Source organism: Phascolarctos cinereus, unplaced genomic scaffold, assembly GCF_003287225.1.
Source record: "Phascolarctos cinereus isolate Bilbo 61053 unplaced genomic scaffold, phaCin_HiC Scaffold_1;HRSCAF=81, whole genome shotgun sequence".
In the NCBI taxonomy this organism is placed as follows: domain Eukaryota; kingdom Metazoa; phylum Chordata; class Mammalia; order Diprotodontia; family Phascolarctidae; genus Phascolarctos; species Phascolarctos cinereus.
In genome coordinates, this window is record NW_027555514.1 from 159,485,590 (window position 1) to 159,508,116 (window position 22,527).

The 22,527-nt window shown below is 39.6% G+C and overlaps 1 protein-coding gene across 1 annotated transcript in view; it reads left to right on the forward strand.

Annotated features, from left to right (window-relative positions):
- Nucleotides 1–1,644: 1,644 nt before the first annotated feature.
- The window catches only part of FRMD4A (FERM domain containing 4A), a 767,521-nt gene continuing 746,638 nt past the window's right edge, over nucleotides 1,645–22,527 (forward strand). Inside the window, exons 1-2 of the mRNA XM_020999677.2 lie at nucleotides 1,645–1,907; nucleotides 2,335–2,471. Of these exons, the coding sequence (XP_020855336.1) occupies nucleotides 2,427–2,471 (45 nt within the window). The 5' untranslated portion in view covers nucleotides 1,645–1,907; nucleotides 2,335–2,426. The remainder of the gene's footprint in view (nucleotides 1,908–2,334; nucleotides 2,472–22,527) is intronic.

A 22,527-nucleotide genomic window follows, 5' to 3' on the forward strand; every position in this document is an offset into this window, starting at 1 on the left:
AAATTGCTATTCCTAAGGCACAGGGATGACCAGGCCATATCCTTGGTCCAGAAGCCTCAGTGGCTTCCCATTGCCTGCCTCTAGGCTGAAATATACATTTCTTGGCCTGAATTTTAAAGCCCTTTACAACTCAGCTCCGGCCTATGCCTCCAGTTTGATTGTATGATTTTTCTTCTTTGTGAACTTTTATGTTCCAGACAAACTAGCCTGTTGGCAGTTCTCTATATGCAGCATCTATCTCTCAGTTCCATGCTTTGTATAGGCTCTTTCTACATCTAGAATGCATTCCCTTGGTATCTTTGCTTCTGAAAATCCCTAAGTCCCTGAGCCACCTTTTATAAGAAGCCTATCCTTGTTCCCTCAGTTCCTATTCTCAGTCGCATCTCAGCCATATGTATTTTATATATAGTTTGTATTTTATATGTATACATATTGTTTCCCTCAAGCACAATGCAAGTTCCTCAGTGATACATATCTTCACATGTCTTTGTATCTTCACTGCTTACCAGAGTACATAGCCTATAATAGACATATAATAGAGGCTTGTTGCATTTAATTGACTAGAAGGCTGCATTTTGGAGTCTTTCTTCTACCATTTATTACCGGCATGGTAATAAATAAATCCTATGTCCCTCTCTGGACCTCAGTTTTCTCGTCTCTAAAATGAGGAAGGTAGACCAGATGGCCTTCAAGATCTGTTCTAGCTCTAGTACTTCTTGGTTCCCTGGAGGAGAAAGAGAATGGAAAACATTAAGCAGAATACAGTGACTGTCTTTGAATCTCAAGTATTGGCCACCAAGGAGAACTAGTAAGAAATGGGCCTCAGTTTCCCCATCTGTTAAATGAGAAGGGAAAGAGGTTGAAATAGATGACTTCTGAGCTCTCACTTAGCTCTATGATACTATGGAGAAATGAACCCCTAAAAGCATTTAAAGTTGAAACATCTGCATATTTTTGCAGTCATATGGCACACAAGATGCTTTAAAAGATGTAGATATTTTCCTCAGAGTTTCATCTTAAAAGGTGATCTCAACTTCCTCTTCATTCTCATTCACCAGGATTTTCATTATAGGAAGTAGGCAATACAAAGAATTAGAAAGGGAAACTAAATACTGTAACAAGGACTATTAAATAACTGCCACCTTTAATACAACCTGTAACTCGGACCAGAAGCCTGAAACCCGGCAGCACTCATGTAAAAAGAGGCCTTAATTTTCTTAATTCTTTGACTCCAGGAAGCCTTTAGAGCCAGTCATTATGTAACAAGACCGGGCAGGCTTGCTTCCATTTTCTCCCATTGATATTTTCCAATGGAAATACTGCAGCATATGATTTTTTTTTTCAGGACTAATTTGCTTTCGTGTCTTAAGCTGTTTCTCTGTCCACAAATTAGGCTTATGTATGTCTCCCCAAGCTGAAGAGGCTCCATCAGGAATCTTAACAGACAGACAGCCCTGTGGAAAGATGGGAGGGAAAAGGAGGGAGTGGGGGTGGGGTGGGGAAGTCGGGAAGAGGGGAGTGAAGAGGGGGAGAGAGAGAGAGAGAGAGAGAGAGAGAGAGAGAGAGAAAGAGAAAGTAGAGGGTGTCTGTATGCTGCGTACATGTGGTACAGGCAGTGAGATCAGAGCGCTAACAGAGCAGGCTATGTAATTACATGTTTCTAGTAAGTGTGTTAGCCCCACGGGGAGCTAAGCTTTCCAGTCCATTTGGAGAAGAGAAGTAGATTTTGGAAAGGTGACAGGGGTCAGTGCAGAACTGAGTTCCTACTGAGCTAGGATAAGGGTAACCACTGATCCCCAGTGATTGCCTGGTGACAGTCTGAGTTGTCTAGATACTTGGCTTTTTTTTTTTTTGAAAAGGGGCCACACCTTGCTACAGGAAAGAAGACACTGACCAGGTTGGAAGCGGTAGGTTGTGATGTTCAGCATGTTTATGCAGCAGAAATGCTGGGAGAGCTATGGAATGGGGCTCAGGGTTGGTTGTTTTATCTGCAATAGACATTTCTTTTTTAACATGTTTGTTATGGGAAGAGTTGCTGTATTTGGTAAGGTATCAGACTAATCCTGCCGGTCTAAGCTGTCATGTATCTGTTTGATGTGATCTGTGTTCCTGTAGCTTAAGGGAGCCCTGTTTGGAGCTCACCTTTAAATACCCTGTAGCATCTGATCTTCATTTTCCTCTCCCCCCACCCCCAAGCAGGCTCCCCACCCCATGCCCCTCAGATCTCTCCCCCAGCCCTTCCCCAAACCTCTCCATCCTATAGCATTTGGCCTACCTTATTTAACCTCGTTCCAACTCCACCCTGAGTCAGAATGTCTGGTTCGTTTGCTGCAGGTGTCTGTGGATGTGCTGCAGAAGCACAGGGCCGGAGACTGCCTGCCTGACTTTGATTCTGCTGGAATATTTGTGTATGGGAATAGAAGGCCATGGCCGTACAGCTTGTTCCCGATTCTGCTCTCAGCTTGTTGATGGTAAGTGCTCCCTGCAAGCTTAGGTGGGGGCCTACTCGGAGCTTCAGCTCCTGCTCGTCGTGCCGTGTGGGTGGCTGCCGGGGCAAGGATGTTCAAAGGGCTTACATTCTTTGCTGTTTTTATTTGGAAATGATGCTTTGGGTGAGAGAACCGGCCTTGATGAATAAAGCTTTGGAAGAGCGAATGTATTCCATTTTGGGAGCTTGTGTTTTAATGAATAATGTTTTGAGAAGGGTGTTTATAAACAGGTGTTTTTACCTGATTTCGATTCCCCAGCACTGCTTCTCCTTTGGGGGGGATCTGAAGTGGAGCGTGTGTGTTTGCCTTCTATTTTTCTCTTGGTGATTGTGGATTGTTTACACTAGTACTGATTGGTTGGATTCTTTCTTCTAGGGACATTCACACAAACATAGATATAGATGAACATATTCATATATCAATATATTTCTCTGTCTCTATACATATCTTTTCAGGTTCTAAGACAGAGGTTCTAGAGATGGTTTCATTCTTGTCCTTAGCAGACTTAGCTTTCTGAGCAGTGGGTAGCTTGTTTTTTGACTAAAGATTAGAGGGGAAAATAGGCAGGGTTTGTTTAAGTGTTTTGTCATTGATGTGAGCTTTTGTGACTGTCATTATAAAGTGACCTGTGTTCTTAATCACGTAAAGAACATTACAGCACTTTAGGTATTAAAATGAGCAGGGAAAGTGGTGTCTTATTTTTCTGGCTTAACTTCTCACTTGGTCAGAGAGTCAGATTTTTCATGTGTGAATGTTTTTCTTAACTTTCTTGTCTCATCTTTTTTTCTGTTTCTGTCTCTCATTTTTCCTCTGTACTCTCTACTTCTGTCTTTCTCTTTATCTCTCTGTCTCTTTTCCTCTCTCTATCTGTCTCCCTTTCTCTCTGTCTCCCTAGCTCTGTCTCTCCCTGTCTGTCTCTGTCTCTCTGGCCCTCCTTTCCACACCCTTCTCCTTTCCTTACCGTTCTTTCCTTCTATAGAACAGCCTGGATGATGTAAAAACCTGTGTGAGATGTTGGCGTATGAATGTCTAACATTTACACGAGAGATTTTACAAACAAAGAACGAGGACTTCTGCTGTGTATATTGATCCGTGACTTTTATTGGCAATGGAGAAAGCAGATTTTCTAGGCCTGATGAGTTTATTAAAAGCAACTTGGGAAAGTAATTGGTAGGGAACCTTTCAGTTAAACAGAGGTCAAACTGGGAAGAGCAAATACCTTGATTCCTAGTTAACCCAAAATACTCAGTATATCGTTTGGTACACAGTTCCTTAAAATGCCTGCACTACCTTACATCTGTGACTGTTGCTGACTTCAGTGACAAGAAAGGGAGAGAGGCAGAGCTGAGACTAGAGGCAGTGTCACAAACATTACAGGGGAAAGGTCTGGAGGTCCAATTAAGCTTTCCCCTGCAGCCAGCACCTCCTTGGATCTTTTGCATTTGATGACCTGAATCTTAACTAGACAGAAATCGCTTATTTGAGAAATATCAATGGTATTTAATGAGGCCTAGCAAATGCATGGACATTTGGAAGGGCTCAATACGAATATGAAAATCTATCAAAAATAGATTCTATAAGATGAAAAGAAAAGTTTTAAAACAATAATTGGGCAGATTTACAAAGACAAAAAATTCCTCAAAGAGAATGGGATTGGATTACAAATTGGTATCTATCTTGGGCCCCCACTGGGCTAACTTGGCACAAAGTCATCAGTCTTATTAGCTTCAAACACCAAACACATAGAGTAGGTGAAAAGAAAGAGAGAGATGAGAAGTGTGGCCTGGCAGGAAGAGCCAGAGAGAGATGGAGTGATAGGCCTGGCAGGAAGCCAGAGATGGGGAGGAAATGATCTTTGCCCCTTCATTATATTTTTCTTGCTACTATTGGCCTAGGGAGGCAAATGTAAGAGTCTAACAAAAAGAACCTTCCCTCTTGTGCGCTTGACAGGTGGCTCGGTACGTGAGATTAATGTGGATTTGGAGACAGAAGATGCAGTTGTAATCTTTTCTCTGCTACTTTCTATCTGTGTGACCTTGGGAAAATCTCACATTCTCTGGTCCTCCATTTCTTGATCTGTCGAGCAAAGCTGTTGGATTAGATGGTCTCTTAAGGCCTTCCCTGCTCCACATAAATATTCCTATGCTCTCTTGGGTCTCAACAGCTACTCCTGACCTGTTCCCTCTTCCCCAAGTGCCTGCAATGCCCTCCCCTCCCTTACAATTTTTTTTTGTTAAAGTCCCTCCATTCTTCCAAAGCTCAACTTGTCAGGGAGCATTTATCCTTCCCCTGAGGAGAAAGAACTTTTCTTGCCTTAAATTCATTATAGAATAAAATAAAATAATAACTATTATTATTTCCTTGGACCTATCCAGTATGTTTTCTTCACTTTCTCTTGTATCATAAGGTAGCTAAGTGGCACCATGGTCAGAGTTAGGAAGATCTGACTTCAAATACTGCCTCAGACACCAGCAGTATGGCCTTGGGCAAGTCACTTAACCTCTAAGTCTAAGTTTCCTCATCTGTAAAATAGGGATACTCATAGTACCTGGCTTAGATAAGGATCAAATGAGGTATTTGTAAAGTGCTTTATAAACCTCTATTTTCTAAATATTTTTCTAAATTTCTATATAATTTCTAAACATTTTCTAAACGTCTATATAAATGCAGGCTATTGTTATTATTGTTGTTATTTTTGTGTATGTCCTTTTTCCATTAAGGTGATAAACTTCTTGGGGGTCAGGGTCTATGTTGCACCTACTGCTAGGGAGAGGGAATACAGGGGCAGCTAGGTAGTGCAGTGGATAGAGGACCAGGCCTGAAGTCAGGAAGACTCATCTTCCTGAGTTCAAATCTGGCCACAGAGACTTGCTAGGCGTGTGACCTGGGGCAAGTCACTTAACCCTGTTTGCCTCAGTTTCCTCAACAGTAAAATGAGCTGGAGAAGGAAATGGCAAACCACTCCAGTATCTTTGCCAAGAAAACCCCAAATGGTGTCACAGAGTCAGACATGACTGAAATGACTGAACAACGGCAACCATATAGGGACTGTGTCTGTAATTTCACTGGTATAGGACATTTCTCAAGGTTTTTGGTCTCAACATCCCTTTACAATCAGGGAGTGGGAAACCTGCAGCCTCCAGGCCACATGTGGCCCTCTAGGTCCTCAAGTGCAGCCCTTTGACTGAATTCAAACTTCACAGAACAAATCCTTTTATTAAGGGGATCTAGAGGGCCACACATGGCCTCAAGGCTGCAGGTTCCCTACCCCTGCTTACACTTTCAAAAATTATCGAGGACCCCAAAGAGCTTCTGTTTGTGTGGGTTTTATCTATAGATATTTACTATATTTGAAATTAAAACTAATAAAGTATGAAAAATATTTAATCCATTTAAATAATAATAAACCCATTATACATTGACATAAATAACACATTTTAATGAAAATTAACTATATTTTCCAAAGCAAAAAAAATATCAGTATTGTCTTACATATTTTTATGAATCTATTTAATGTCTGACTTAATAGAAGACAGCTGGATTCTCATATCTGTGTCTGCGTTCAATCTGTTGTGATAAGCTGTTTTTGTTGAAATATATGAAAAAAATCCAGCTTCGTAGAGATAAATCATTGGAAAAAGTAGAAATATTTTAATAGACAAATAAATTTTAGTATCATCATAGAAACAGTTTTGAAGACCCCACTTTGAGAAATGCTGGTATGGGAAATTCTCAGATGATGAAACTCCTCCTACAGATGCAAATCAGCACCTTTCTCTTAGTAAATTGTTCAGAGAAATGAGAAGTGACTTGCTCAGGGTCATGCTGCCAGCACATGTCAGAGGCAGGACTTCTTCATTCCAGCACCACCTTTTTACCCATGATGCCATGGTGACTCTCATGCTATACCTTGTAGGCATTTCAGAAATGTTGGTTGACTAGAACAAAATACAATTATTATTATTGCTGAAGAATCTTCTATCTGTGATCCCTCCCAGTCTTAGCAGTTTTACAGGATGTAGTGATGGAAAGCAGACTCTTTGGATGGGTCAGAGTTTAGGCAGAGGGAAGAATGGTTCTTGCACTGAAGACAAAACCTTAACAAGCAATTCAGATACTTGAGGCAATCAGCTGGAAACAGAGCCCCAAATAAACCTTTTGAAGACACATGAGGTCGAGGGAGAGGAGAAGGTTCATGGAGGGGCAAGAGATGCCACACTTTGGGACATAAGGCCCCATAGGAGGAGAGATTCCAAGGCCTTCAATGTTATCATCAAGCAAAGCCAACCTTCTCTCTGTCCCTCACAGCTGACACTCCAATCTCCCATCACTTTGCCTTTGCTCTGACTGTTCCTCCTGTAGAGTGCACTCCTGAGCACCTTTATCTCTTAGATCCATTGTTACCTTCCAAATTCTGCTTAAAAAGTATTTCCCTAGCTGCTAGTGCCCTCCCCCATTTGTCTCGTATTTATTTGTATTTGCTTATTTATGTGCATGTTGTCTTCTCTGATAGAATCTAAGCTCTTTTTTTTTGTCTTTATATCACCAATACCTAGAGGCAGTGTGGTATAGTGCATAGACAGCTGAACTCGGAACCAGGAAGAATTGGATTTATCTCCTCATTGGACAAATAACTGGCTGTGTGATCCTGGCTTGTCTATTGATTGATTAACTGATCAGTAGAGATATTGGTATACCTCAGGGAAGGGAGCAAGCTGGGGTTGGGCTAGAAATCAGTTATTTGGGTTGCTGTGGCTTGGGTGGGGAAAGGAAGAACCATTATCTGGTAGCTTCTAGTTTAAAACTAAATATTTTTGCAAAGTAGGGGTTAAAGTTAGGCTCTTCTGCCTACTGAAGGATACAGATGCTGTCAATCCCTTTAAATTTTGACTATGGGTTTCCAATTCCTACCTCAGGGAGCAATGGAAAGCTGCCATTGTATTCTCTATATAACTCTGATTTTTCATGTGGTTATGAATATGTGGTTGTAATAATTAAGAGCTCTTGGGATCGTGGTCTGTTCAGTTTATCTAAGACATTAAACTATGAAAAATTATCTGGGTCTTTCTATATGAAAGATTGGGAACTGTTCATTTCTTTTATCATAGAACAGTGTACAATGGAGGGTTTTACCATTTATATCCTAAAAGCTCTGATCCTTAGAGGACACTAGGTTAAAGCAATTTTTAATATAAATTAGCTGACTTAGCCTTTTTGAAAGAAGGAAAGGCCTGACCTATTGAGTTGCCCTTAGGATCCTTATTACCTGCCAGATAAACTACAAAGCCTTCATCTCGGCATTTAAGCCACACCCCCCCAACTACTCCCAACCTGCCTTTCCATTTTTATTTCATTCTAATTCTTTTTCCAAGTCTAATGTCTCAACTGAGTTAGAATAAAGGAACATCTCAGAGAATATTGCCCTGACCAATAATGTCACACCACTCTACTTGGCATATGGTAGGCCTTTAATAAATGTTTCTTGAATAACTCAACCCTATTCCAAAGTCCCCAGACCTTGATGCAATATTTGACTGATCATTCATTTATAACATCATTCACATGGAGCCATGTGATGTCACTTAAATGTCTGTTTGCCTATAAGTCATTAAAGGCATTAGTTACTGATGTACCCATACTCATGATTCCTTGATTTTATCTTGTTCTCTCTGACCACTAAGCATGGTTCCGTTATATGTTTATTCCTCTATACCTGGAATAGACTCCCTCAGTGCATATGATAAAACAACATTAGTTATGGAGTCCAAGGACCTGGGTTCAAATTGTGCTTTTGGGACCTCAGACAAGTCTCTTAATCTTCCTATGCCTTAGTTGAAACATCTTTAAGGCGAAAGGTTTGGACTAGATGGTCTTTGAGGGCCCTTCTAACTTTAGTTCTATAATCCAATGTCTTCTGTCACTTTTCTTCAAGGCTGAATTTAGGCCCTTCTCTACAAAGCCTTTGTTACCCTCCTAGCTAGACTCTATCACTCCCTTCTTTCATATCTTTATTCTGGCTGGCCTTCCATAGGCTCTTATTGTAACACAGCTTCTGTTATAACTATTTGGGTATATCCCTTCCTTTCCCTAGTGTATTGTAAGCCACTTGAGAGCAAGATCTATGTTGTTTTTTATTCTTGTATCCCTAGTACCAGAGAACTGAACATAATTGTGCTTAAATGTTAGATGAATTCTTTTAAAGCATGGTATAGCTGAAACTTTATCACTCTATCTTCTATTCATTTCAGTATTGATTCTTCAGTCATCTCATTTAAAGGAACATGCTCCTTTTAATCAACAAATATGCTGGGAACTGTGGGGGAATATGAGGAAATATATATAGACACAATCCCTGTCCTCAAGGAGCTTATAATTTAAGGAAAGAAGATATGAGCACAAGACAAATGCAGAAATACAGCAGTTAGAAACACTAAAAGACATTACAAGTCATTATGTGATCAGTTAGTAAAAATGAATTATCTCAACCTCAACACTTCAGTGACCTAGGAGTTCATTGGTATAGGTTAATCTGCCACAGGCACAGATTACAATTCCTTCATGACTTAGTAGACCTTCTTTGAGAGTTCCAGTGGCTAAAATAGTTCATCACCCTATGGCTGGTATGATGATGAGCCTCCTAGAATTCAATTCTTTTGGTCCTTCTATGATGGATGTCTGTCCCTAGGTTCATATGTTATTTAAAACATTTTCAGCTTGGTAGAACCTTCCAGGGCATATATGTAGTTGGTATAGCTTTTAGAACCTAGGGCCATCTCACACCATGATGAGACATAGAAGTAGGAAGTCAGAGAAGTGTTGGATAACTATTAATACCTTATGAGGTCAGAAGAAGGAGAAAGAGCACCATTTCTTAAAATAGCATGAGAAGGCTCCTTGGAGGAGATGAAACTTGATCTGGATCTTGAAGGATAGATACAATTTGAACAGTCAGAGAGGAGTATTTCTTAAGGATGAGAGAAGACAAGGTATAGTCAGGCAAAATGAGAAGAATGATTTGGATATAGCAGAACAGTAGAGATAAGACTGGAAAGGTAGATTGGAGCTAGATTACATAGTCATATGATAATGGGTTTAGAGGAGGGGGTCTAAAACTGGGTGTCCAAAATTAAAAAAAAAACTGATTTGACAACTATTTTAATATAATTTATTTCCCTTATAATCCTATGTATTTTCTTCTATGCATTTAAAAACAAGACATAAACAAGTTTTAAAAACCTTAATTTAGAGGAAAAAGAAGCTTGAGAGACCATCTAATCCACAGGTTCCCAAAGTGTGTGATGCTGCCTGGAATGGTCCAGGGGGGCAGTAGTAGCCTTGGGTGCAACTGGAGGGTGTTGAATAAAAATAAGGGGGCAGTAGAAGCATGAGGAAAGAAGAAAAGAAAATTTTGAAAAACCATACATCTTTCATCTGTTGTGTAACAGAATTAGAGTCATACTGGTTACATTATTTTCCAAATAAACACACAAAATGCAAGGTAAAACTGATCCGTGGTCAGATCTGTTGACAGGTCTTAACAAGCAAGTGTTGGCAGATGAGTGTGTCATACATTGTCAGGACATCCAGCATTCATTGTCAGGAATATGTGTGTATAAAGACTTGTTTACAATATGATACTATGTGGTTATAAGATGCAGTATTGTCTCATCAAATTCAATGCAGGAAAAAATTTTACACAAATTTACAATAAGCGATTAAAGATGCATCATGTAAAAATTACATATATATATATATATATTTAAATGATGCAATTTAAAAAAAACTGTTAAAGGGTTAAAGAAAGTAGATTTCCAGGGGGGTGCTGAATAATTTTTTAAAAAGGGGGTGGTAGGCCAAATAAGTTTGGCAACTTTTGCTCTAGTCCAACATACACTTGAGGCCCAGATACATTAAGTGATCTGTCTAATGTCACTCAGGTAATAAATGGTAGGGCCAGAATTAGAACTCAGATCCAGACTCCAAATCTAGCATGCTTCTGACTATACTGCATTGTTTCCCAAAGTTCATGATCTATGAACTCACCTCAACTCAGTTTTTAAAAATTTGATATCCAACTAGTCTGTCATAGTTTCAAGTAAGACTATGGTTTTCTCCTGTTGTGGAAAAGTCACTAGGTATTTCTCAAACTAGAGAGACTGTTTTTTTTTTCTTTACCCTAGATATCTCTTGGCAACTAAGAATAAAACTGATTTGATTGTTGGCATTCTTGCTTCCCCAGAGGTTGATTTGTGGCAGGGAAAGCCTGGGAGAATCTTCAGTGACTCCCTGTGCATCTAATTCTTGAATTGAGACTTCCACACAGCTTATAAGTGGCTGAGAACACTAAACCAGTTAAGAAGCTCATCCCATCTCCAGATCTCCTGAGTGTTCCTCCTCTGAGATCAGCTAAAGGAAGCAATCAGGTGCTCAGTTTAGAAAATCTTTTCTTCCATTATTATTGGCGAAAGTCATTTATTCATTTACATTTGTATTCATTTTTGGTAGCCAGGACCAGCATTAGGTGTAGGTAATCACACACAAATTCCTATGTGTGGACCATGACTTTGTTTTTGTTCCATTGTTTCAGTTGTGTCCAACTCTTTGTGATCCCACTTGGGGTTTTCTTGGCAAAGATACTGGGGTGGTTTGCCATTTCCTTGTCCAGCTCATTTTACAGGTGAGGAAACTGGGCAAATAGGGTCAAATGACTTGCCCAGGGACATAGCACTCAACCTACTGTGCCACTTGGTTGATCCAGACCATTACCTAGATGCTGTAATTTCAGGGATGAGATGAGGCTGGAAAGGCCCTGGTCCACCAGGTTACACCCCCCAAAGATTATCTTCAGACAAATTGTATTAAAATCTATGATTAGAAATTCATTTCAGGGCGTTTGGGGAGTTTTATTTTTTTCCAAAATCCTCTCAGAGTTATTTCATAATAGTTGATAGAGAGTGGACCTCTGAGACAGCAATATCTTGTTTCAAGTTTTGCTTCTGAGGCATACTAGCTGTATATAATTCTGATCAAACCACTTAAACTCTCAGTCCCCCCAGAGACCTAAGACTCCAAGTGGTAGGGAAGGTCTCAGCTTAAGTTAGTAGAAGTTACCTCTTCTAGGAGTTCCTTGCCACAGTGAAATCACAGGTCTAGTTTCTGTGCCGTAGAACCCCCAATTACAATGCAGGTAACTCCTGGAAGCAGTGATACCTTACCTTCTTATTGGCTAACCTTTTAGTGGGGATTAGGATAGTTAAGTGAGAATAAGGCCCTAGGGGAGATGAACTAGGACCCTAGGGATGGTGAAGGGTCTAGAAGGGGTAGAAAAAAACTAACCTTGGATCAAAGGCAAGTTTTGACATCCTTACTAATTTACTTGGGGGTGGGCCTATCTATAGCTTTCCCACCAAACCCTGAGTCCCTGATGCTGATGACAATTAGGACTTACTTTTCATATCATCTGTGTCTATTCCCGCTTCTTGGAAAGCCTTGTTTTGGTATTTTCCCCTGGTGCCAGGAGCTCACAACCTTAATGTGGTGCTTTCCTATTAAGAAGAAAGCATGGCCAGTTGGATAGATGATCTCTAGATTTTTTTCCAATGCTGTAGTACAAAAATTCTTTGATTCTGTGAGCACTCAAGCCGGCAGACTGCAGAGGGGAGAGGAAATGAGACCAAACAAAAAGATTCTACTACTTTGGCTCTTTAGAGGGAGAATGAACATTTGTGCAAGATAGGTGGGGACGTGAAGGGAAAGAAAAGAAAAAGGAAATTGAAACCAGTGGCTTTAAAAATCGAGATTTCGGATTATTTGTGGATAGCTGAGATTTGACCAATTGTACCTTTTGTCATAGGTTCTGTGACCTTCATATGTGTGCACAGTAAGCCAAATACTCATACATGAGATCTCAGAGGAGGAACACTTGGGAGATTTGGGGGACAGGATGAGCTTCCTAAATGGTTTAGATTGGTTCTCAGGCCTCTCGTAAGCTGTGCAGAAGTCTCATGAGTGTATTTGGCTTTGGTCAGAACATTAAACCCAGAGCTGATGGGAGCAGAAATAGGCATTGACATGTTTCTCTTAGAATCCTGAATTCACCGTACAGCTAGCTGGTGGGAATGGCTAAAACTTGTGGATGATGGATGGATCTTTCTTCTCAGGTTGGTTGAATGGAATTCATACCCCAAGGATGGACAAGCAGAATGACAGTGTAGGGTGAGATCCTGACCGCTTGTATTCAGTTTTCAAGTTAAAAGTGCCTCACCATTGACCATAAACACGGTGGGGAGCTTTTTTTTTAACCTTCTCTCAGTTGCCCCTACATGTTAAGAGCAGTCTTTCAGAATACGTGACGAAGTCTTCCTACCTTTTAGAAGATATTTTTATTCCTTGGCTTGACTAGATATTTGGCTACTCAGCAGGGTCACTGGTAGGTCCACTTAATGCTGTTGTTTATGTATTCAGTTTAATATCTGTTATCAGTTCCTTGAATGGTATGTCACTTTATGCTTTGCAATGCCCTTTCACACTTCCCATCCTATCTATCTGTTACCCAGGGCATCTCAAGCTGATGAACAGGACAGATACATTTATGATTATTATGGAGACAACTAGGTTACATAATGGATAGAATGCTGAACTTGGAGTCAGGAAGACCCAAGTTCAAATCCTGCCTCAAACACTTAATATTTTTGTGACCTTGCTCTTCCTCTGAGAGTCATTGTGAGAATCAAATGAGATTTTACATATATACACATGTATGTATATATACATGTATATATGTACACATACGATATATTACACATGTAACATATGTGTATATAGATGTGTATGCACACATATATACATACATGCACATATATAATGCTTAGCAAATTTTAAAGCAATGGAATACCTAGTGTATTTGACATTTTCCTCCTCTGTGTGACAAAATGATTTTCAGTAATAATCTTGAAATGAAACAAATAATAATGGCCAGAAAAGACTCACAGATAGGAAAAATATTATTGAGATTTGTCACAATCATGCCAGTATAAAAATAAAATAAATATTACAGCACAAAAAGGGGAAAATTATAGAGTAATACTTTTTAACTATATTAATGTAATGGCCCAGGGAATGTTGTTTCCACCCTTCCCCCACCCCCCCAAAAAAAGAGAAACTCCCCTTAAGCTGCAGGTATTTGCCCATCAGTGGGTATAGAACATTTTTGCTGCTAGATCTTGGGGAAGTGGCTCCTGGGTAGCTGCCACCATGTCAGTCCTCTCAGTTTTGAGGACAAGGCTCTCACTCTTCCTTGTTACAGCCCTGACACCCAGGATCTGCCCAAATCTTGTTAGTTCATTGCTACTGCTTCCGCTGGAGACCTGCTGGAAAGATGGATCCTTGTCCCTGTACTCTTTGCTTTATTCAGGGGGAAAAAAAGGGAAAGAGGCCTATTCAAGGAGCTTGTACCTACTGTACTCTTGGTCTTCCTCTGCCTTAAAGGACAATAAAATTCTAACTATTGTTTTAATTTATTATGATTATTCCAATTTGCTCTTAAGAGACAGGCATGGTATGGCTGATTGACTTGCTCAAGGTCATGCTGCTGACAAAATTGACAAAAGATGGACTAGAACTTATTTCTAATTCCTAGTCCATTGTCTTTGGTCACTACTACACAGTGCTGGTTAACTCACAAGTTTCATTTTTGATCATTTTGATTTTTAAACTTCTTTTCAATTTCCATTTTTTTGGTAGTTTCTTCATCTGGAAACATTTTCTGTGGGGATATGAAATTAAGTTTCATTTTAACTAATTGAGTATTTATTGCATTGAAATCTGTTGTTATGGAGTCAAGGAAAGTAAAGCAAACGTGTCACATATAGATTTAAATTAGAAGGGACATTAGAGGTCATCTAGCCCAATCCGTTGATTTTACAGATTAGGAAACTGAGGCCCAGGGAAGTTAAGTGGTCAATACAAGTAATAAGTGGCAGAATCAGAACTCAGGCTCTTTGACTCCAAAACCAGTGTTTGTTTCTACCATGGCATATCACCTACCCCAGAGTCCTCCCAATCCATTCTAAGGGGGAGGCAGCAGGAAAATACTAACATTCTTATGTTTATTTAGAAAGGAGCTGAAACAACAACACAGTACAATGGTTGTGGGAAAGGAAGATGTCTTATTTATTGTAGGAGTTTATTGTAAGTTTCATCTTCCCTAAGGCCTTTGGCAAATGGTCAAACCCACCATTTCTTCTGAATCTGTGATGAAATTTCCTCTTCCAAAAAAAAAAAATCTTGAGATCTGTTTGCTTGAGAAAAATTTAATTTGAAGATGCTTCAGGAATTTTGATATAAAGATATTCTCATTTTGAATCACTCAGATGCCTCCATTTTAGTGTGTTATTTTTAAAAACAAATATTAGAATAACTTTAACTTAGTTTGTCTCCCATACTTCAGCCTTTGGGGGTGCAAGGCAATTTATTTTATGCAAAATCTGATTGCCTAGTTCTAAGAATAGAAGTATATAGAAAAGCTTAATGGCTCTCGAACCATGTTCCTATCAAATGGCTTTTACAAAACTACTTACAGATGTGAAGCATTAGTGTGTCCAAAATTTGTAGATTTAGTTTTACCCAAAATAAACCAAAGTTGAAATATTCAAGTGCATGCTACAGTTAACTAAATTTTTAATGCAGGGTGAAGCAGAACCCCAAATCCTCTGCTGACCTAGCCCAGACCCATGTATCTAAAATATTCCAATGCATCCATGATCTCATAAACGTGTGTATTTCTTCCAGTAACACAGATTGTAACCTGCCCATGCATGCCCAACCTGTGCAGCTTTTACCAGTGTCTTCCCATGAGATGATCATAAGAGGTCCACCCCAGATCCTGACATCTCAAAGACACCAGTGGAGCACACAAGTTATCCTTTAGTTTTCCTTCCCTCTCACCTTGTGATCAGTCCATAATCATTTTTTTGCTCATGAATTTCTTTGATGGCATCATTACCCCAGTTCTCCTTCTTACCTCCCTTTCCCCCTACACATTGTATATCCCCTGTTTATACCTGGTACACAGTTTTCCATGTTTCTTGGGTAATATTAATTTCCAATTCTTTTGTAGCTATAGTGTTTCCATGATAATTTTAAATAAACAGGAAATTATAAGATACAGTGTTGGGTGGTGGATAGAAAGCTGGTCTCACAGCCAGAAAGACTTGGATTCAAGTCTAACATCCAGGACACACTGGCTGTGTTGACCCTAGACAAGTCATTTAACCTCTCAACATTCTAGGCAGTTCCTTAAGATTATAAATTGCCAGAGGTGCTGACTTGCATTGGTAGAGGCAGTTTCTTCACTTGGGAGTTCCCTATACTACTGAAATCACAGATCCAATCCCTAAAAAGAGACAAGCAGAGTTTTTTAGGAGTGTTGAAAGCAGGCAACACAGTCAAGGAACCAACCCAGTTCCTTCCTTCTCGGGTCCCAGTTGCTTGGTGCTTAGTATTGTAAGATTCATACTACAGAGAAACAGGCTTGCTTGTAAGAAGCAGGCAAAACATCAAATCACAAATTTAAATCAGCATTTTTGTCTTCAATAGCTAACAAAATTTGTCTTTTGAAGGGAACTGTCTGAAATCTGGGATGCAATATGTTCTCTCTGGCAAAGGCAAAATGTTTCCCATCCAGTTCTGCTATGCACGATCAGTCAGCTATTAGTGCGTCTCTGTTAAAAATTAACTGTATGGCTGTTTTATGAGGCTTAATGGGGGTTTGCAGAGCATATGTTACTGGATCAGGTAAAGTTTCCTATTTAATTTTATGCCAAAATATAGAGTCCTAATGGAACAGCCTGTGTTTAGCCTGGTCTTAATGAAAAGGTCTTTGAACTCCAGGTCATTTGGTACATATGAAGTGAGGGATGAATTCAAAAGTCAAGGTGACACTGGTTGGTTGAAAACTAATGTTGGATTCTGAGAAGAGGCTAACTATGTTCCTTTTGATTGTGGCTCAGTGGTTTTTCTGGATGTCAAATTTAATTAAATTCAACTAGTTTGTCTTAAGCACCTATTGGATATCTATGCCTGGGCTAGACTTTGTGAAGCACGCAGAAGAACCGTAATACATTGTTCCTACCCTGATGGAATTTTCCACAACGTGCACTGAGCAGCTAGAGAGTAATACCAAACAACCTACCCTTGCTGTCCTCTGCCCCTGCCAATCTCTCCCCCTTTCACCATCGCTCAGCCACCTCTTCTGCAGTTTTGGCTCGTTCTACAGTTACCCCTTCTCCATCATGGGGGTTAGGGGCCCAGTGCCCCCATGATCTGGAAAATCCTCGTAAATGTTTTTAGCCCTCCCTTCGTACCAGAGAAGAAATCTGAACTATTATGGTATGAAAAGATAAAATATGTTGGTATTATATAATACTATCCATATATTTTATGCATTTCTGAGTTTCTAAATTTTTTCTGTGTCATCTGCTGGCCTTCACATGTTGCCTGCAGCTTCTGCAAAACTCCCAAAACATTCCCATTTAATTTCTTATGCTAATGTGTGATATATCAAAACCACGATGGGGAAAGTAGTGATGTGGAAGGGATAACTATTCAAATTTATCCCTCAGTCTAGATCCTAGTGGCCATTATCTACTGAAGCCCCTGAGAAGCTTTTCAGAACACTGGGCTCTGTATTTGGCTAATTGTTTCTCTATTTATTTATTTGTTTTTAGGCAATTGGGGTTAAGTGACGTGCCCAGGGTCACACAGCTAATAAGTGTCAAGTGTTTGGTCTGAGGTCAGATTTGAACTCAGGTCCTCCTGACTTCAGGGCTGGTGGTCTATCCACTGCGCCACCTAGCTGCTTCTGATGGTCTCTCTAACTCAACACCAGCATTGGTACTAGAGCACTTCAACATGCAAGTTGATATTCTCTCAAATACCCTAACTTCCCAGTTCTACTCCGCCTCAGTTACACAGAGGAAGAGTCATATCCTTGAGAGTATCATCATCCTTTTCCACTTCCATGTTCAAGAGTTCCCAAATCCCTATCTGATCACAATATATTATCATTTCATCTTTCCCTATGCCCACCTACTCCTAAAACTATTCTTCCTTCTCACTATAACCTTGAATCTTTCCACTCCTCAGTATTTCCCAAGACCACTGACCCTGCTCTTTCTACATTCTTCTTCTTTCCCAATTTCAATGTCTTGAATAATAATGATAATAGTAGCTAACATTTATACAGTACTTTAAGGTTTGCCAATCACTTTTCAAATATCGTCTCACTTTATTCTTACAACAACCCTGGGAGGTAGGTGCTAGCTTACCAGTTTAAATCAATATTACCCTCTCTTCTCAAATTCCTGGTTTTCTTGACCTATTGCTGATCACACCCTCCCAAGCACCAACCCTGGATTACTCTCAATATCTCCCTCCAATACTCCTGCTCAAATGCTGCTGACAGACCTGGAAGAAGTTAAAAAACCAAGTGGATTGGGCCCTCTACTTATTTATGCCATCTGATCTCAAATAGGTCCTTACCACCAAAAGAAAAAAATCCTTTTTTTCTTCTGTAATTCTATTCCACAAACCATAGTGGCCATTCCAAAATGATCTATTCAAGTTGCCCATTGGCACTCGGTCTAACTCTCTCAGCTGAGCATCTTGCTTCATACTTCACCAAAAAATCCAGATGATTTCCTGTGAGTCCCCTCTTCTCTCCTCCTCTCACCAGCCCATGTGACAACCAGATTTCATATCCACCCTTGCTATCTCTTCTATCCTCTGGTCCCATATCACAAAGTTGTTTACTGGATATGATGAATTGGATGATCCATATACATTTCAATCTCAACATGTTCAAAATAAAACCTATTATTTTTCTCCTCAAACCTCAGTGCAGGTCCAACATGTCACCTCCTCCCACACATCCCACTCATACACACATTCAATGAACTCCCATGACTCCCTATCACCTCTGGGATCAAAAGTAAAATCTTCTGTTTGGCATTCAAAGCCTTTCATAACCAAGCTCCCTTATCTTTCTGATTGTTTTACATCTTACTCTCTGATCCCTTCCATCTAGTGATAGTGAATTTTGGCATAAACAAGACATTCCATCTCTCCGGTTCCAGGCATTTTCTCTTGTTGTACCCCATTTCTGGAATGTTCTCCCTTCTCTCAGCCTTCTGCCTTCCCTGACTTGTTTTAAGTCTCAACTAAAGTCTCATTTTTTATAAGGAGCATTTCCTAACTCCTCTAAGTTCTAGTGTCTTCATGCTTCTGTTAATTATTTCCTATTTATCATATATGTGTATGTATATATATACATATATGTATATATATATGTTAACAAACTTCTTTGCTTGTTGTCTCTCCCATTATTATGAGGTTCTTGAGGACAGGAACTGTCTTTTGCCTTTTTTTTTGTATCCCCAGTTTTTAGCATAGTTTGTGGCACAATAGTAGGTGCTTAATAAATATATATTGACTGACTGACAAACCTATTCCTTTTCTCAGCTTTCCTATTATTGTGAGGATCCTTATAGTCACCCAAGTTAGCAATATTGTTGTCATCCCCAACTCTTCACTCTGTACATTCCAAGTAGTTACTGAATCTTGTTTCTATCCCCACGACATCACATCTCTATGTCGCATTCTCTGCATTCATTTAGCTACCACCCTACTTAAGGCTCTCATCATCTTTAGCATAGAGTATGGTAATATCTTCCTAATTAGTCTCTCTGCCTCGTCTCTTCCCTACTCCGACCCATGCTTCACACAACTATCTGCATCCAGAATCAATGGAGGAAAATGTTAGCTGTTACTCCACTGGGCTTTAGGTATGTCCATTCCTTCATTCTGTGTTTAATGTGTTCCCCCTCCCTAGAATATTGTCTGTCCAGACACTATGCATGACGAGTTGTCTCCCCTTTCGTTATCATGCCAGTCTAGTGTTCTCTGTCATCTCTAAGTTCCTATTGTCTGCACTTCTCAATTGGCATTTAGTGCATACTCCTCTGTGCAGTTTCACTTGTTCATAGCTTTTCTCCCCTTCTCTTCTGTCAGCTCCATGCAGATAGACATCTCATACTTCTTTGCAACCCACACTGGGCTTTGCACATCTGAGTTCAATAATTATTTATTGACAGATTAATCAAGGGCCTATAGGGATATATACATTTTCTTTGCAACTCATGGAAACAAAATGTTTTTTGTCTTTTCTTCATCTGACCCACCTTGATTTCCATTTGGAAAGCAATGAGCATTCAGTCTATTCTATAGTCCTTCTATATTGTATCATATAAACCATTGAGAAGAACCCAGAGGATTCTTCAAGTCATGAGGAAATGGTGCCATTTGCCTGCTCGGCTACCTTGCAATATCCTCAGGGTGAGCTCACACCAGAACAGGGAGTGAACAAAGCAAGGTTTTTTGTATTGTGCTACAGGGCTTGGCATTTGGACTAATAACTTGTTTTGTAGTTTTATGGCCTATGCATTAAAGTATAACATGGAGACAGAGCTTGGTAATAGTACTGAAATGTTTTTTTTTTTATCCTTGTGAGGAGTGTAAGCATAATTGAGCAGTAATGAACAAGGCCTTGGTCATTTGCTGGGGATTAATGATTGAGAGAATAAGCCATTGGCCTGGGGCTTAGTCTTAGGTCATTAACCCTAGTTTCCCATTAATATAGTCTAGGAAATGCTTTATGTAAGGCCATTAGAAGTACTACCATATGCTGTTGTAATTGGAAAACAAGAAGCTTACCTGTATTAATAACTATTTGTTTTCTCTCTATTCCCCATTCTTACTGAGTGGTACTGCTTTTTTTTTTTTTTAACTGCACATCCCAAAGGCACAAAATTCTAAGGGCAAGATGAATCTGAAACTAAGGACCCTTATAATGAAGAAAGTATTTTCCATGTGTGTATTTGTTTTCTCTATACAAAAATAAGGCTTTGCTTGGGATGGGAAGAAGCACATGACTTTCTGGTTTATTACAGACTGTGTCCTTGAGAAGTAGGTAACAATAAACACTCTGTTTCATGGGGGACTCTTCAAATATGACTTCAACAATGGTTACTTCTGGCTGGCTTGTGGCCTGTCTAAAGAGAGGACTTGACTTCTTGCTCTTAGCCAAAATAATTGGAACTTTATAAAGGTTCTTAGAAAAATCCAGTTTATCCTAGGGCATGGCAAGAAAAATGAAGATTTTGCTTCCAATCTTTCCTTGTAGAGAAGTTGCTGAGAAACTTCAATTGAAACAAAGCTACTCAGTGGCCTAAATGATAAATTAGGAAACCAGGAATTTTGAGTTCATAGGATCATTGAATTAGAATAAGAAGGACCTCAGAGGTCATCTAGTCTTAGGCTTTCTTTTCATAAATGAAGAAACTAAGCCTCAGGGAATTGCTTGATTTGTTGATACCCTCTTGGAAAATAACTTTCTGAAGTCACACAGGTATGGGGAGATTTGAACCTAGACACTTTGACCTAGACCTAGGTGGAAGATTAGATAGAGTATTGAACTGGAGTAAGACTTATGTTGAATCTTGTCTCAGACACTTACCTGTGTGACCTTGGGAAAGTCACTTGTCTTCTGCCTGCCTCAGTGTCCTCATCTGTAGAATGGGGACAGTAATAATGTCTACCTCCCAGGGTTGTTGTGAGAATCAAATGAGATAATATTTGTAAAGAGCTTTGCAAACCTTAATGTCCGATAAAAATGCTAGCTGGACTAGGAGAAATAATTGTTATTGTTATTATCTTTTCAGTGTATCATGTACCCTCTTTTTGGTCATCTGTTCACTATGTATTCTGTCTGTGCCACACATGTACAATGGAGAATTACTTTAACCATCCAATTTTGTCTTATTCAAAACACATGATTTAAAAGATGTTGCAAACTCTGTTAGGGTTACAGAAAAGAAAGAATCACAATGCACTAAATATTCAGGTCAGCTAGGTGGTGCACCTGGATTCAGTAAGATCTGAGTTCAAATTCAGTCTTAGACACTTAATAGCAGTGTGATCCTGGGCAAGTCACTTAACCCTGTTTTCTTCAGTTTCCTCATTTGTAAAATGAGCTGGAGAAGGAAACAGCAAACCAGCCCGATATCTTTACCAAGAAAACATAAAATGGGGTCACAAAGAATCAAACACACCTGAAAAATGAAGAAACAATTATTCCAGTAATTTTAAAGATCAATTGTTAAAAAATTCAATCCATTACCCATGATAGTTTAAAATGTATCCATGGATCCCAAAGGGTTTGAAACCCCTTATTTAGTAAAAGAAATAAAACATATACATAGCTGCAATGGGGAAAGGTATCATAAAGATAGAGTGGGTAAAGCTTTTGAGAGTCATTGCCATCTCAGACACATACTAGCAGTGTGACCATGGGGAAGTTATTTAAACCATCCGTGCCCCAGGAAACTCTCAAATATACATATAAGTCACAGGCAGTTATCTCAGGCTCCAAATTAAAACTGGGCAATATGGAAGGCAGTAGTGGCACCAATTGTTGACAAAAGGACCAGGGGCTGTTCTATACTTGTATATATGAAATGTAAGACTCTAACACGGCCACTAAACCCAAGGCAGAGGGATTGTCTGCCATTTTGTCATGCGCAACCACTGTTGCTCTTCTGTGATCTGTTTTCCCATTCAGAGCTGCCTTTGATGTCTGCTTGAGGTAGATTTCATTAGCACAGAAATGTTAGGGGATTTGGATAGGGGAACTACACACATAATGGAATTTTTATTGGGTCCTACGTTCTATTGGGGAGGTGGCTGTTAGAAGACAGTCGAGCAAAAAGAAGTGTATAGAAGTTTCAGAAGTCCTTGGAATCAATCAGCAGGCACTTATTAAGCACCTACTGTGTGCCAGACATGTTGCTAGGCACTGGGATCAAAGCGTGGAACAATCTTTACTTGGAAAGAACTTAAATTCCAAGAATATATGAAACTAACTGAAGAAGAAGCTGTAAGGGCTTTGAAGAAGCCTGAAAGAAGAGAAGCAATGCCAGAAGGG